We start from the raw sequence: 14,577 nt of genomic DNA on the forward strand, positions 1-14,577 counted from the left end.
AGCACTAACCCCCTTGTGCCCGGTTCGCACTACACCAGATCTTGAATAAAGTTCATTGATATTTGTGGCAATTGCCAGATCTACGATTGCGATTCCAAACCCTACAGCTTCACCCGACTCCTCACCATGGCTACGGCTCCGGTCCGCTCTCGGTGTTGGTCTGGGCCCCTCGCGCTGTGTTGTTGTCACGCGCCCTTACACTCGGGCCCGGGCAGTAAAAGAAACAGACTCGCTAGGAAGGACTTGCACAGAGCGTGGATTTGAAAGAGAAGAGAGACTGAAACTGAACGTGACCAGTACGAACAAGCTGCGAAATAGCAGCCATCTTGGAAATACCTCAATCACAAGGAAGTAGATTATTTAGTTATCACTTTCTGCTATCAAGTGCTGTTTATCAAATGAATACTGAACGATTATAATTCTTTAAATTATATGTGAACAGTTATAGAAGATAAAGGAAGCAAGCAAGTTACATAACAATATATTGACAATATCATCTAATTATTTTTGCAAACAAAACTAACGCAGTTTAGAAATTGACGCGTCGAGCACATTTACTAAGGGATGAGCACACCTCATTAGAATTACTGTATTTTTCTGTAGATGCGGATGAATTGGTATTTGGTTAGCCTCTTCAAATCTTTCGTTGAGCCTCAAGACGCCAGGCATTGTGGGAATAGTTAGTATCCAATGGGTGTGCGGGGTCGACTGTGGGAATAGTTATTATCCAATGGTTGTGCGGGGTCGACTGTAGTCATCTTTAACATCTAGAACGTTGCTTATCTCTGCGCAACTTTGCTACATTCAAGTGTTCAAGGTTGGGAGATTTAGCTACAGTCTGTGAGAAAGGGCGGAGTTTGGAAACAGAAAGAGTATTTGTAATTAGCAGAGAGATTCATCTTGTACGTGTTATTTCTCTGGAAGGGCTGCTGCTGCACGTGTGACCTGAGTCGGGTACAAGCGGTGACATGCAGCCTGGAAGGTGACAGACAGAAAGCATACACAGATGTAAGTGCCAGACTGCCAGTATGTAAATTCGCCGTGCATGCGCACACTGCATAAGCATTAGTCTTCCGGTGTTTGAAAGAACAGTGTTAATGTCGCCTCGAACGTTGTTTTTCTCCAATGCAATAGATAGTGGCGGCTGGTGAATTTTAAAGGTGTTAGGGCGTAAAACCAAATCCTAAACAGGCTGCCTGCATGGCTGAGCACAGCTGTCCGGATGCAGCTTTGGAGGGGTCGAAAGGGATTGCAAGAGTTACTGAGGAAATCGTCATATGTAACTACCTTGCTCTTTCCTGAGCCAACACATAGCAGGGTATTCATGACAAAGTTACCCAAACTACAGTGCCCCAGAGTGAGAACTCCGAGGATGACTCTGTCAGAGAATTCTAGCTCTGTTTTTGAGTCACAGTTGTAATCGTATCTGAGACACTTATGCAATCTCGCTCAAAACGGAAGTGTGTATAAGGTTGAGTTATGACTCCTAGACAGGGCTTTAAGTGGGGACGGCTGGGGAGGCTGAGCCCCCCCAGTTTTTTTTGGGAGGCCTCGAAAGGGGGCTCTATTTTCGGGCCTCAAAGGTAGGGTGAGCAGACGTCCCGGTTTTTAGGTCTCGCAGAGAGACCTATTGCAGTGAAACCAGAAAATTACCTAACCAGGTGGATTTCCAACAGTTCACGTGAATCACGTTACCACAAGCACGCGTATTTCCCCAGATGAAAGGCATCAGCCTCCCTCCCACAGGCTTCCCCAGCGTGCGCTCGGCCGGCCTCTGCCAGTTCTCCTCCCCTAATTATTCACTTAACTTTTCACGACCCCCTGGTCTCACATCAAAGGCATCAGCCTCCCACAGGCTTCCCTCCCAGCCCCCGTTCCCACCGCCTGAACGTCCTCTTTGGCTCCCTAACTTCTGCCCTCTTTCCCTCCCCCCCTCCCTGTTCCTTTTCGTGTTCTTCGATGGTTTCTTGGTTCTCTTGTTTTCTTGCTTCCTGCACTCTTCTCTTATCTTACCTCTTCCTGCTCACTTTGAAATTTTCATTTCCCCCCCCTTTTCCTTCCTCCTCTAACTCTCCCTTTTGGTGCTTTCCTCCATAGCTAATATTTTCTTTGTTTTCCACCCACATTCTCCATTTCTGCTCACACTTTCTCTCTCTACGTACAATCTTCCCTTCCACCAAATATCACCTTTCTCCACATTTTTGTTCTTCCTGCCTTTTCTCATTTCCTCCTCGATCTCTTCTCCGTCAATAAAAATGTTAAATCCTAGCTTTTTTTTACATCTTATTTCCTGGCTTGCTTCGTTACACTTCCCACCCCAGAGAGCACCTTCACCCCCAACCACCTCCCCCGCCAATATCCACCCATTTCCGGGGAAGAGTTAACACTGATGCAGGCACAGTAAAATACCAGTGAAGAAGAATTGTGGCGGGCCGTTAAATGAACGTCAGCAAGGCACGCTGGCCCCACCGCACCTCTGGGTCCCGGTTCCGCTGCACCGGTTGAACCGCCGACAGCTACGTACAATTAAAACAGAACGAGCGCTTCAAGCACTTGAATTCAAGCCCAGATCACAGCACACGCCTTATGCTCAGTGCACAGCAATCCTGCTCGATCTAACCCGCTGTCACTTTTAAAACCTCGTAAAAATATGCCTGGATTATGGGTCGCTTCAACTCCAACTTGCTAATGGCTCAAACAAATTTCCCCGGTGTTCGGAAGCGGCTACAAATGTCCGAAACTGTAGAAATAAAACGTTAGCGGTAATGAAAAAAAGCCTTCCACTCTTTATCAGCAGGTTCGGACTAGTTTCACAGCACAAAATGCCAATGAAAGTGTCAGAAGGGTGGATTTACAGTAATGAGAGTCGCTTGCTGTGCTCAGATCACTTTTTATTCATACATACATGGCGCATCCCGTCTTACCAATTCACGAATACTGATAATATGCAGATTTAAAAGATGGATAGCTCATCTCTGAGTATCTGTAAGGCACGGGCTGCATTCGCCTCTTGCTTGGGGTTTCACTGCAGTGGCTGAGCCCTCACGTATCCCAGGTCCAAGCATCAGTACTTTACCTAGTCCAAGTTTTTTTTCACCTTTGTTTTCTAGAATGTGTACTATTTTTCTCTCATTATTTAAATTAGGACTACAAGTTCCATAAATCAAAGTAAAATCCTGATCTGGATAAACTACACACGCATAGAGGTGGCTGAGCCAACAATTTATTAGGGAGAGCAGCCGAGCCAAGCCTCGGGTAGATAAAGCCAATGCGACCGTCGATCGCTGAAAATGGTTGATATGTACATCATACTACAAACATCACGCAAAAGTACATTAAATGTTTTTATTTTAGATTGTTTCCGGCGTGCTTTGGTGTGAACACAACTTTACCAGCCTGATGTGCTTGTTTTGCATCCCACAGATGCTGCCTACGCGTAGATTTTAATCTGTCTTTCTCTGCTTGTTAGCGCTTCATTAGCCTGCCCTTGTTTCCTTTCTAAAGTGTAGATTTTCACTCCAAAACATCACACTTTTGCAGACTTTCGGTCTGCTTTTGGCCCCCCTAAACCACGTTTCCAGACGGAACACTTTAGGCTTTTCTACGCATAGGAAATCATTTGTGAGTTAACTTGAGGTACGCTACACATTGTTTTAGTTTGGTATTTTGTTTGTCTTTTGCCCAGCCACATTTAGCATATACACAAAGCACTGTAACTATTAATTTACTTTTAGGCTAGTGTATTTATTTTGACCACATATATGTGTGCTTACATTGAGGTAATAGTTATGGCTTTTTGTAGATGTAATGTTAGTTCGGTTAGATGTTTGGTACTAACAGTAGCAACAAAATGTCACATGTGATGTACACTATGCTAAACACTGATTTTGAGCTCACGTCTAGTGCTGTGACTAGAACCAGCTTTCTGCAAACTTCAAAGCCGGAAAAGTTTGCCTTATGCTACAAATTTGCCCATAATGACTACACCGTTTTTATTATTAATACAGTAACGCTTTATTTTGCAGTTAATGTGGGAACATCTACTATTTTTTTGCGTATGCTTTCTATATGTTTAATTGTTATCTATCTATCACCCTCACTCTATCTATCGCCCTCACTCTATCTATCGCCCTCACTCTATCTATCACCCTCACTCTATCTATCGCCCTCACTCTATCTATCACCCTCACTCTATCTATCTATCGCCCTCACTTATCCATCTATCACCCTCACTTATCCATCTATCACCCTCACTTATCCATCTATCACCCTCACTTATCTATCTATAGCCCTCACTTATCTATCGCCCTCACTTATCTATCTATCGCCCTCACTCTATCTATCTATTGCCCTCACTCTATCTATCTATCGCCCTCACTCTATCTATCTATCGCCCTAACTCTATCTATCTATCGCCCTCACTCTATCTATCTATCGCCCTCACTCTATCTATCTATCGCCCTCACTCTATCTATCTATCACCCTAACTTATCTATCTATTACCCTAACTTATCTATCTATCACCCTAACTTATCTATCTATCGCCCTCACTCTATCTATCGCCCTCACTCTATCAATCTGTCACCCTCACTCTAACAATCGATCGCCCTGACTCTATTTATCAATCGCCCTCACTCTATCTATCTAACGCCCTCACTCTAACACCCTCTATCTATCTATCTATCTATCTATCTATCTATCTATCTATCTATCTATCTATCTATCTATCTATCTATCTCATTCACTCTATCTATCGCCCTCTATCTATCTATTGCTCTCCCTCTATCTATCTATCTATCGCATCACCACACCACCTCAGCATCACTCAGGGGCACCACAACATCACTATGCGCTACCACAGCATCACTGAACGGCAGAGCATCACTCGTCGCCACCACAACATCACTCAGCGCCACCACAGCATCAATATGTGCAACCATTCAACAACAACTGGTTCAAATATGTTCTCTCAATGTTTCAAGCTTTACTTCAAATGTCACAAAAAGATGTTGATAGTTCACTTCTGTTCTTGGATTTTCGTCACAATAAAGTACACTGAACATAATCTTCACAAAAGTTATTTACAAAAGTTTAAGCTATTGCTATTATAATTAAAAAAAAAAACTTTTATTTAAGTAATAATTATTTAAAAAAATTAAAAGCAATTGGTATTTGTTATATCAATACATGAAAGTCACGTAAATACAACACATATTGCATTACAAATGCTATACATGCCACATTTGCGAAAGTTAAAAGTATTGGCATTGTAAATGAAAAAGCTATTAATTTCGCTATTTTCAAAACCAACACATAAATAAAAAATGTGTCATTTACAATACCAATACCTCAAACTTTCCTAATGTGAGACCTATTGCATTGCAAATGCTTGTTTGTTTAGTGTTACTAGTGTGGGTAACATGTCTTGATGGGGAAATACTGCTCATTTCGTTTTTCACTATTGAAATGCTATCTTGCCCATAGGATAACATGGGGAAGGATGTGTGACATGTTTCCCTGCATATCTTCCCATAACAGCAAGATAGACATATGCAATCTGCTATCCCTGAACTCCGAATTTAACTACACATCCTTTAGTGAAGATGGTTTTTAAATTCTAAATTTGGAAATAGCATTTTTAGAAAGTGGCTATTTTCCTGCTCAACCTTTCAGTGTGCTTCTGACTGGTTGTGTATTGACTGTCTGATTTGTGAGTGACAGGGACTGGGGGCAGCTCCAGGAGGCTGGTTGAGTCAGTACAAGGCTGAATAGACCCATCTGCATGTAGAGTGGTGGGAGAAGTAGCACCTGGCTCTCAATAGGGCTGTGCCTTCCTGCCACAATGCTGGCTCCACCTCCTGCGGTATGTCTGATGGCCATGGCTCACACTCACAAAGGAAGAAGAGGTGCACTGGCAGAGTGCTCCCTGAACCGGTTTAGATGGGGTCCAGGACCCCTCAACCAAGAAGAACAAAGACTTATGGGGTATAAAAGTAGGACTGGAGCCCCAGTAAAAATAGATTAGGAAACTTTGTGATCAAGAAGGAATCCGTGCTGAGTGTCTGAGAGCTGACCTACAGTTGCTGTGATTGCTGAGGAAGGGACTTTCTGCTGTGTGCTGTGTCCCCCTAACTTGAAGAGGAGCTGTGCTGTGTGCTTTGCCCCTCTGAGGCCTGCCTTTCTCCAAGGGCCTAAGAAGAACTAGGAACTCAGGGATACAAAAGTTCTCCAGCACCCACCCTTCCAGCTGCTGTGTGGGTCTCTGCGCTGTGCGCTCGTGAAGCTGCCCCCCTGTGAAATCTGTCTCGGTATACTCATCGGCACACAGCTGGGGCGTAAGGTCGTGAGATCTGCTCTGCCTCAAACGTGATCTGCCCCAGGATCGAGTCCCTCGCGCTCTGTGTGTGCGGATTAACGCACCGCTGAAGAACTTTGGAGCGCCTGTTTTGCCCCCGAGTGCTGTGTGTGCATTGACTCCACGGTCCCCCCTCGAGCTGTGTTGTGTGCCCGAGGCCGGGTTCGCCGCTCTGAGAAGGAGCCTTGACACCCTGCCAGTATTTACCACCACCCGCCCGGGAACGTCATTTCCGATACACTCTCAGATTGATCACAGCAACGAGGATTTCCCCCACCAACTCAGAGGTTCATCAGGTGGAGCTACTTTGCATCTGGAGAGGTGCGAGGCGTCCTCTAGCAACCGGGCTTCCCTTGCGCTCGTCATGGAGGAAAGGAGCTGCCTGAACCTGAGGCCGAGGTGCGTCCCATCGGCGAAAGCGGCTTCACCGGAGATCAGCGCAGACCTTCACATCCTAAGGTAACCAGTAACAGGACTTTGCACAGGCAGGGAGATTATGATCCCACGCGCTACTGGCGGGCCTGCCTTCTCTTTACAGGTCGCCCTGTTGGTACTTACGTGTCAGTGGCATAACGAAACTTAAGGGGGCCCCCCTGCAAAGTACCTAGAGGGGGCCCCATCTGACCACATTCAGGAGCTTGTGGAGCCCCGCATCGTGGGGTGTGTGGGGTCCTCTGTTACACCACTGGGGGAAGATCCATATTCAAGACTTCTTCTGGACTTTAGCTCAATAGCTGCCATCGCTTTCCAGATTATAATTCAATTCACATCTGGTTGGCAGCCCTCGCAGTTACTCATTGACACCCTTTCTATTTCTTGGGTCACCGTTAGCCCCTCTCCTGCCATGCCCCTTTGTAGTGCTGCTTCTTGCCTACTTTGTTTGGTGGGTCTTACAAGTGTGTTTTCAGCAGTGCGCCAGGTCCTTCAGTCAGATTCCTGGCATGCCCCCGGGTCACTGTTGTACCACTCACTGCTGAAGCCAGTATGGCTTGTTTCATAAGGAATCTATTCCTTGTTATATGCCTAGTATTATCTGTACAGCACATGCCCTCAATCCTAAAGTCAGTCAGCTTTCCTCCCCTTGTAACACCAAGACAGGGGATGCTGTCTCTTGAAACAGAGCTGCGCAAAGGAGGTGGGCTCCAGCTCGCCATTGCTCTTCTGCAACCATTCCCTGGTTCTCAGTTGACGAGGGCAAATTCAAGAATGTTCCTCTTTTCCATGGTAGAAGTAACTCTGTTGCTCTTAATCTAAATCAGTTTTACCAAAGTTCTATGTATTCTATGTGGGTTTCCCCGCATGTGTGTGGACGTCTGTCTACACATTGGTTCACAGTCTCATGTTGTTCACTGTGTCGTGTGCCTCTATGCACATCTCACTCTCCAATTTGTTTTGATGTATATTCTCTATTTCAGTTTTCTTTTTGAGCACATTCTGACTTTCTTTGTTCTAATGTGGGTTGCCCACATTCGCGTGGACATTTGTTTCACATCTGTTCAGTCTTGTCGTACACTGTTGTATACTCTGTACATTTTCTTCTCAAAATCTTAGTACCTATTTTGTTGTTCATTTTTCTCTTCTTTCTGCACTTTTTACACTATTCGTGTCAGCCTGGCCAGTTTTCATGGACTGTGTATTTAGTTGTTTTTGTTGTTGAAGAAAGGGAGTGTGTGTATACTCTTTTGTGTGAGATAGTTGATGCGAGACTGTTTTGTTTTTTGTTTTCTGTCTGCCCTCTAGTATTATTTTCTCTATTGTTATTCTAATTCTATGTTTCTCTATCAGTCTCTTGACGCTTTCACTTGTTTATAATTTTCATTTGTACTTTACCTAGCATTGTTTCTCTTTTCAATTTTATAGGAGGGAGATGTTGTAGTATGTTGAATTATATCTTCCCTGTTATTTGATGCTCAGCTTAGTGACTGCACTCTAGAATGTTTGTATTTAGAATGTTAGTGAGGGAGCGGAGTCAGTTACTGAAGGGCTGAGCATGATACAGGCTGCTGCTGGTGGGGTTCATTACTTGATTACTGAATAAACAACTTGGAAACTACTTCTTCTGGATTCCACTCGTTTATCCTCCATACTACAGGGCCCCAACCTTTCGGGGGTAAGGGGGAAATCCTTCAGGGGGAGGCCTTTCCACTTTAAGACCAATTGATATCTTTGATATATGGGAGTCTCAGGGTCCTCTGTTGCCATTCTATCGGGGGGTGGAGGGGCATAATTTTACACTATGTCATTATTAGTACTCTCAAAATGCACTTGTAGTGCCTGCCCTCTGATGCTTTATGTCAGGAATGTGCAGATGCAGGTGAACATGGGAGGAGGCTCTCACTCTAGTTAAAATATGCAATAATGCAACAGACACCACAAAAGATACTAAAGTCTCACCTACCGGCAATACCAAATGTACTTCAGCTTAAAATAAACATTGGCTCAGGAAAGGTGGCTGAATGAACACACAAATAAAAAAGGATCACCTGGGAGGAAAGTTCACCAAACAAAACATGCATAACTGCTGATGATCTGCTACCAGAATAAACAGCGTGTGCCATAAATTATTCAACAATGAGCATGAAAGAAGGCATGTCTTTTTCATGTTGAAATTCATTAAGAAAAATGAAAAAAAAAATTTCCTTCCAGAAAGGGACAGCCAACTTTAAACAAAAAGGTGACGCATCAGAAGCCCTTTATTGCCTACTAGCGAAAGAAAAAAAACATTGCCGTTTTAGAGGGCAACTTGGTATATTGGTGTTGGAAGTAGGAGTGCGGGGGTGCTAGAGCACCCCCAATATAACCATGCTGGAGTTCTGAAGGTGAATGAGTAACTCCGTGGCACTGGAGATTTTGGGGTTCAGAAGTTGGGAGCACTCGCACTTCATAAAACGCTAAAGCTTGTTTACTTTCTGCTAGTCATCCAAAAAATGAAAGAATAGTGGCCATCAGTTAGTTTAAAGATAACAAAAACATCTCAAGCTTCTCTTTTTCCTCTGTGCGTGTTGAGGATGGTACTGACAAAAGTGAACCAGGCATTCCTTTAAATAAAGGCCTGGTAGGAGCATATTTCAAGGTCAGTTTTTTTTCCCTGGAGGTTCTTAGCGCCTTAATGATGACATGGGCCCATTAACCTGCTTTAGACCACCTCTCTCTGTTTCTCCGAGTGACCACAGTTGCCTGACAAACTAAATTGCAGCCATCCTGCAATTGCCTCTGCTGCTTGCAGGTGAGGTATGTGTGCCGCAGACCACGTTGTGGACAGCCGGCCTCATGTGCACCTCCAGCATTTCGCAACTCTTCCCAGAATGTGGTGGGGCCATTGAGGCTTGTGTCCACCCCACCCTGTCACAATTTAGGAAATGAGTGGGCTGCAGTGGTACTTAGTGCATCCTCACTGATTGACAAGCAGCCTTGGAAACCCAGGGCTTCTGTTTAAAGCGCCCAGGCTGTTTTCAGTCGGCGAGGTTGCAGTGCATTCTGAGGGGCAGTGCCTTGCAGTACTGTAGGCCACTGGAGGCCAAGGCTGAAATCTGGTAAGCCCTATAAATTCTACGACGGCCGGCTCTTGCGTTCTGACACATGTACCTGTTGAAAGTGCCTAGGTTTGACTGACCCTCGCGCAGAGTGAGGGTCATAATCTCTGAAGGGTGAGTGCAAGAAAGTGCCTCTTTTTTGCATGGTTACCCCCTAACATTTTGCCAGATACATGATGCTAATTTGACTGGGTGTGTCCTGGGTCCCTACCAATCAGGTTCCCAGGTTTTGCGTTCTTTCCCAAAAACTGCACCTTTGTCCCCATATTAGTACTCCTTTGGGCCACATGTAAGTCTCTTGTACGAGGTACCCCTGATACCAAGGGCCTTGTGACCATAGAGGGCCGCAGCATGTATTATGCCCCCCTCAGAGACCCTTCACCTTAACACCCACACACTGCTATTGCAGGCTGCGTGTTTTGGTGTGGACTAAACTGAAGAGCTGACATGGCACCCATCCCTGGGTGCCGTGCCCACCAACACTGCCCTTGGCATGGCTAAGTCACCCCTATTGCAGGCCTTACAGCCCTAAAGGCAGGGAACACCATACCATCGGTGAGGGCACAGCTGCATGAGCAATATGCACCTACAGTATCTGTGCCATTCACAGGCATTGTAGGTGCAGTAAAACCACTTTGAGTATAGGGGCCGGGAGGTTGTCATCACGAACTCCACAGCCCCAAAATGGCTCCACTGAAAACTGATGCCAGAGTGGGATTTAATCTAAAATGCACTCAGATCGCATCTTAGAGATGCCCCCTAAAAAATGACCAGCCCTGGTATAATTCTTGACTCTCCACCAGCCACCACCAGACCGATTTCTGGACCGCTGGGCAGGGAGCCACAGTCTCTGGGTCCTGAAACTAAGCCCTTCCTGGGCAGAGTTGTCACATCTCCTCTCCCAGGATGGGCAGGTGCCACGAACAGGAAGCTTCAAAGGCCTGCCACCTTTAACTACCCCCAGCCTTTTGCTACTATCAGCAACTGGTCTGCACCGGTTCTGACCCCAACTTTGGTCGGGAGAATCAGTGGGAAATCCTAGCCCGGAAGGGAGGTGTCCCCACCTTTGCTAACACCACCTCTCAGGTGGGGTGGTGAAGTGAAGCACACATCTGAGTCCCCTCCATCTTGAAGATGAGGGGACTCACCCAATCAGGAAGAGGCATATGCCCCCTCCCACTGGAGGGTGGTATAATAAGGGTGTAGACACACCAGGGAAAGGACCCATTGATCCCTGTAACACCCCTAAATCTAGTATTTAGGAGCACCCCTGAACCTTGCCTCTTCATTTACGACAACCTAAGGAGAAGAGCTGTGCAGCAGTGGGGAAGATGGTGAAAACAACTGACTTGGCCCCAGCCATACCGGCCTGTCTCCTCCTCCAGCAACCCTGCTCCAGAAACCAACGTGGACCGCAGCCAGCAACCTCAAGACTCCTGTCATCCTTTGACACCGGATTTGTCCAGCAAAACAAATATCCCCAGTCTCCGTATCCGCAACACTGCAGCACTCTGTACCCGACGTCCATGAGTACGAGTGAACCACTTACCCTGAGACGTCTGTACCGACCAGATTCTCGGACCAGATGGAATCAGCTCCTAGGAGCCCCTCTAACCCAGTCGGAACGTACTCACCTCCCTCCTTAGAATGTATTTACAATGGGTATGGATATATGTATGTACATCTTGTACCTAAGGATGGGAAAAATAGCAATAAACACGCATTGGTTTTCTACAATATCCTATTCACACCTATTGGTCTTGCGGCCATGTAGGCCCAGACTGGTCTACCCTAGGGCAGGTCTGATAATGTACCATTACACACTGATCATCAGTGCTCACTCGACGCACAATCCGGCGCGCCTACACACATGGGCCTGCAGTCCCAGTGCTCGCATTAATATCCGGTCTGCAATCCGGCAGACCTACACACCTCTCTACCTTAGGTGCTCTCACTTACACACGGCCCACAATCCGGCGGGCATCCACACCGTCTCCCTCCGGTGCTCTCACTTACACACGGTCTGCAATCCGGCAGACCTACACACCATCTTAGGTGCTCTCACTAACGCCGTATACCAACGACGATCACTTTCCTATGAACGTTTAAGGATGAAGTCTTTGATTACCTACTCGGGATAAAACTACGATACTAGAGATTAATATGGCTTTCCAAATTATAATATGTACCTTCTGCTCCTGACATCAAATGTTCCCTCTCTCCCTATTTGCTCAGTCACTCCTTACCTGATCGGGATTCGCATCCGTTCATGCAAACAATGTCTAACTAGAAGATCCGGTTACCCTGATTGAACAAGAATACAAGGCACATGTCGGTTCACTAAGAACTGGGGTGATTTATTACAACAAAAATAAACACAATACTACACAATGTATATGCTGTAAAGAAAAGTAAAGATTAGAATGCGCGCTTAACAAGGAAAGGGCAGAGATCACCTTATTAATGTGAAGTCGGGGCTCGGCAGTCATCTAGGTTCCCTTCTCGTCTCGGTGTCTTGGCTCGTCTTGGAATTACACCTCAGCAGTCACGGGTACACGTCTGCACCGCTATGCTTAATCTCCTCTGCTTCCCTCCAAGTCACTGGAACCTTGCTTGCTATTAGCTACCGTCTCTCTCTCTCTCTGTCTCTGTGCGCTCCGCGCTAATTCTCCTTCAGTCTTTCTCAGAGAGTCTCGGTTTCAGAATCTTTCTCGGACTTCAAAATGGCGATTGTCTGCTCTGGAAATAATTAATGGCATAGATGCTAACGGCTAGCTGCCGCCTACAGACTGACTGACTCATTGCCTAACACTTTCGCTAATATCAAAACCTGCCCCTTCATGGAAAGTTACGGCCAGTAACCTGCCGCCCACCAAATTCTTGTACCTCCCCGTACCAAGGGCACGTTCCCAGCCGGCCGGCCTGGAGTTGTGTCTTCGGAGTGGAGAAAAATACAGTCTTTCGATAAGGGCCAGCCTGAACCGGTTCTCTCCAAGCGAACAACACCTCGAAACTAAAACATTACACTTGACCTAGAAAGCCTCTCAAGCTACCAGGCAGAGAGCAAGATGGAGTCTGTCCCGTTTAAGGCCTACAAGGCCCAAAATACACATAACTCCACAGAAGATATACTAACACTCTTACAAAAGGATGGATCATCACTAATACTTGCATATCTATCCCCTAGCTTAAGTCTATAAGCCCTGATCTACAGAAAAGGGTACGAAAATGCACTACTGTGCCTCATGGATAGGTCCTACTTATAGTCCTAATCCCTATACTGCAAGGGTAATAGGCTGGAGTCATCTTCCATCATCTTCCCTCTCCAAGAGGGTCGAAAAAGTCGGTTATCACACTTCACCCTTGACTCCAGTCTATTAGCCACATCTTATATCGAACTAACATCAGTGGAAGAGTAATAAGAAACAAAATTAACTGACCTATTTCTCCTACCAAATCTACAAAATTGTAATAGAGAAGGAATGCACTGAATAAAGCAACAAATAGCTACCAAAACACAAACAGAAATTAATATACCCCCTAAAATCTGTCGTAAAGAATGCAAGTCAGGTAACCAATTAAAGAGCCAGTCAAACCAGCCCTGGTCGATATGTTGTCTAACCTCTGCAGTCAAATCGTGGAGTTTGTCAATATGGGCTTAGATCGATTTAGAATGGTCAGACAAATTAAAACAGCAGAGGCCTTCAAAATCAGAACAGTCATGTCCATGTTTTAACAAAAGATAATCAATCGCAGCGCGATTCTGCAAAATGGCTCGGCGTTCACCCTGGGCATCTAATAATAGGTCAGATAATACAGTAGACGTTTGATTAATTGATTTAACCATCCAGCAGGCCATCTTGCCAATTGTTTTGGCGTTATAAACAGCTAACGCCGGGACACCAATGATAGAAATAGCCAGACTTAGATATTCGGATTTAGAGTAAAGGTGCACGGAAGAATCGCAGTCTTCATGTAATGACATAGAGTCTCGTACTACACGGGAATGGGAACCAGGGTGCGATGAAAACATTAACAAGCTCAATCTAGTAATAGCACATGGACCTCCAGAAATATTAGCGGGAATATAGGGCCAGGAAGAATTCCCACATGAAAATAGCCAACCAGAAGGCAGTAACATTGCACGGTAATAACTGGGAGCAACCAATACACGTTTACATGTCATATTGTTCTTGACAGAAATGCATGAACTTGGAAGTCTCTGTAAACACAACAATCGTTGATGAGCTGAAAAAGAAGTGGCAGCCTGCAGTTTTAATTTAAGACATTCCGTGATGGCCTTTGGATCACATGTCAAAATGAAGCATAAATCACCCTGTGAAATATTATAGGTGGTGATTTGGGAATGAATTCGGCGAATAGGGTCAGATATGACCGTACACAAAGGGCAGAATTCATGAGCCGAAAAATCGCCCAGAATTATATTAGGTCGGGCACTAGAAATATTGAAAATGTGCCGCAAAGTTTCAGTGGAAGCAGGGACAGAAACCAAACAGGTCGCCAGAATATCAGTCACAGATCTCATGGGAGTGAGGCAAAAATGCGGAGAGTTAGTCACTCTTTTAGCAAGGGTAATCCAGAAATTTGACGAGGTGTCCCACGCAGTGAAGGAACGAGGAACTCGGGCTCTTCAATCAACCGAAGTCGGTGGGTTCTCTCCTCTCCCGG

The 14,577-nt window shown here is 45.5% G+C and overlaps 2 protein-coding genes across 3 annotated transcripts in view; one reads left to right on the top strand and one right to left on the bottom strand.

Moving 5' to 3' along the window:
* NSA2 (NSA2 ribosome biogenesis factor) overlaps window positions 1–261 on the bottom strand; it is a 33,432-nt gene extending 33,171 nt beyond the window's left edge. Inside the window, exon 1 of the mRNA XM_086960776.1 lies at window positions 126–261. Coding sequence (XP_086816902.1) covers window positions 126–128 — 3 coding nt within the window. The 5' untranslated portion in view covers window positions 129–261. The remainder of the gene's footprint in view (window positions 1–125) is intronic.
* A 464-nt stretch (window positions 262–725) lies between these two features.
* The window catches only part of GFM2 (GTP dependent ribosome recycling factor mitochondrial 2), a 336,627-nt gene continuing 322,775 nt past the window's right edge, over window positions 726–14,577 (top strand). The window contains exon 1 of one of the 2 annotated variants that reach the window (XM_086960777.1): window positions 726–1,008. The gene's annotated coding sequence lies outside the window, so the exon portion shown is untranslated. The remainder of the gene's footprint in view (window positions 1,009–14,577) is intronic. The other variant, XM_086960778.1, reaches the window with a different exon arrangement.

The sequence above is a fragment of the Lissotriton vulgaris genome, chromosome 3_1 (genome assembly GCF_964263255.1).
Source record: "Lissotriton vulgaris chromosome 3_1, aLisVul1.2, whole genome shotgun sequence".
In the NCBI taxonomy this organism is placed as follows: Eukaryota; Metazoa; Chordata; class Amphibia; order Caudata; family Salamandridae; genus Lissotriton; species Lissotriton vulgaris.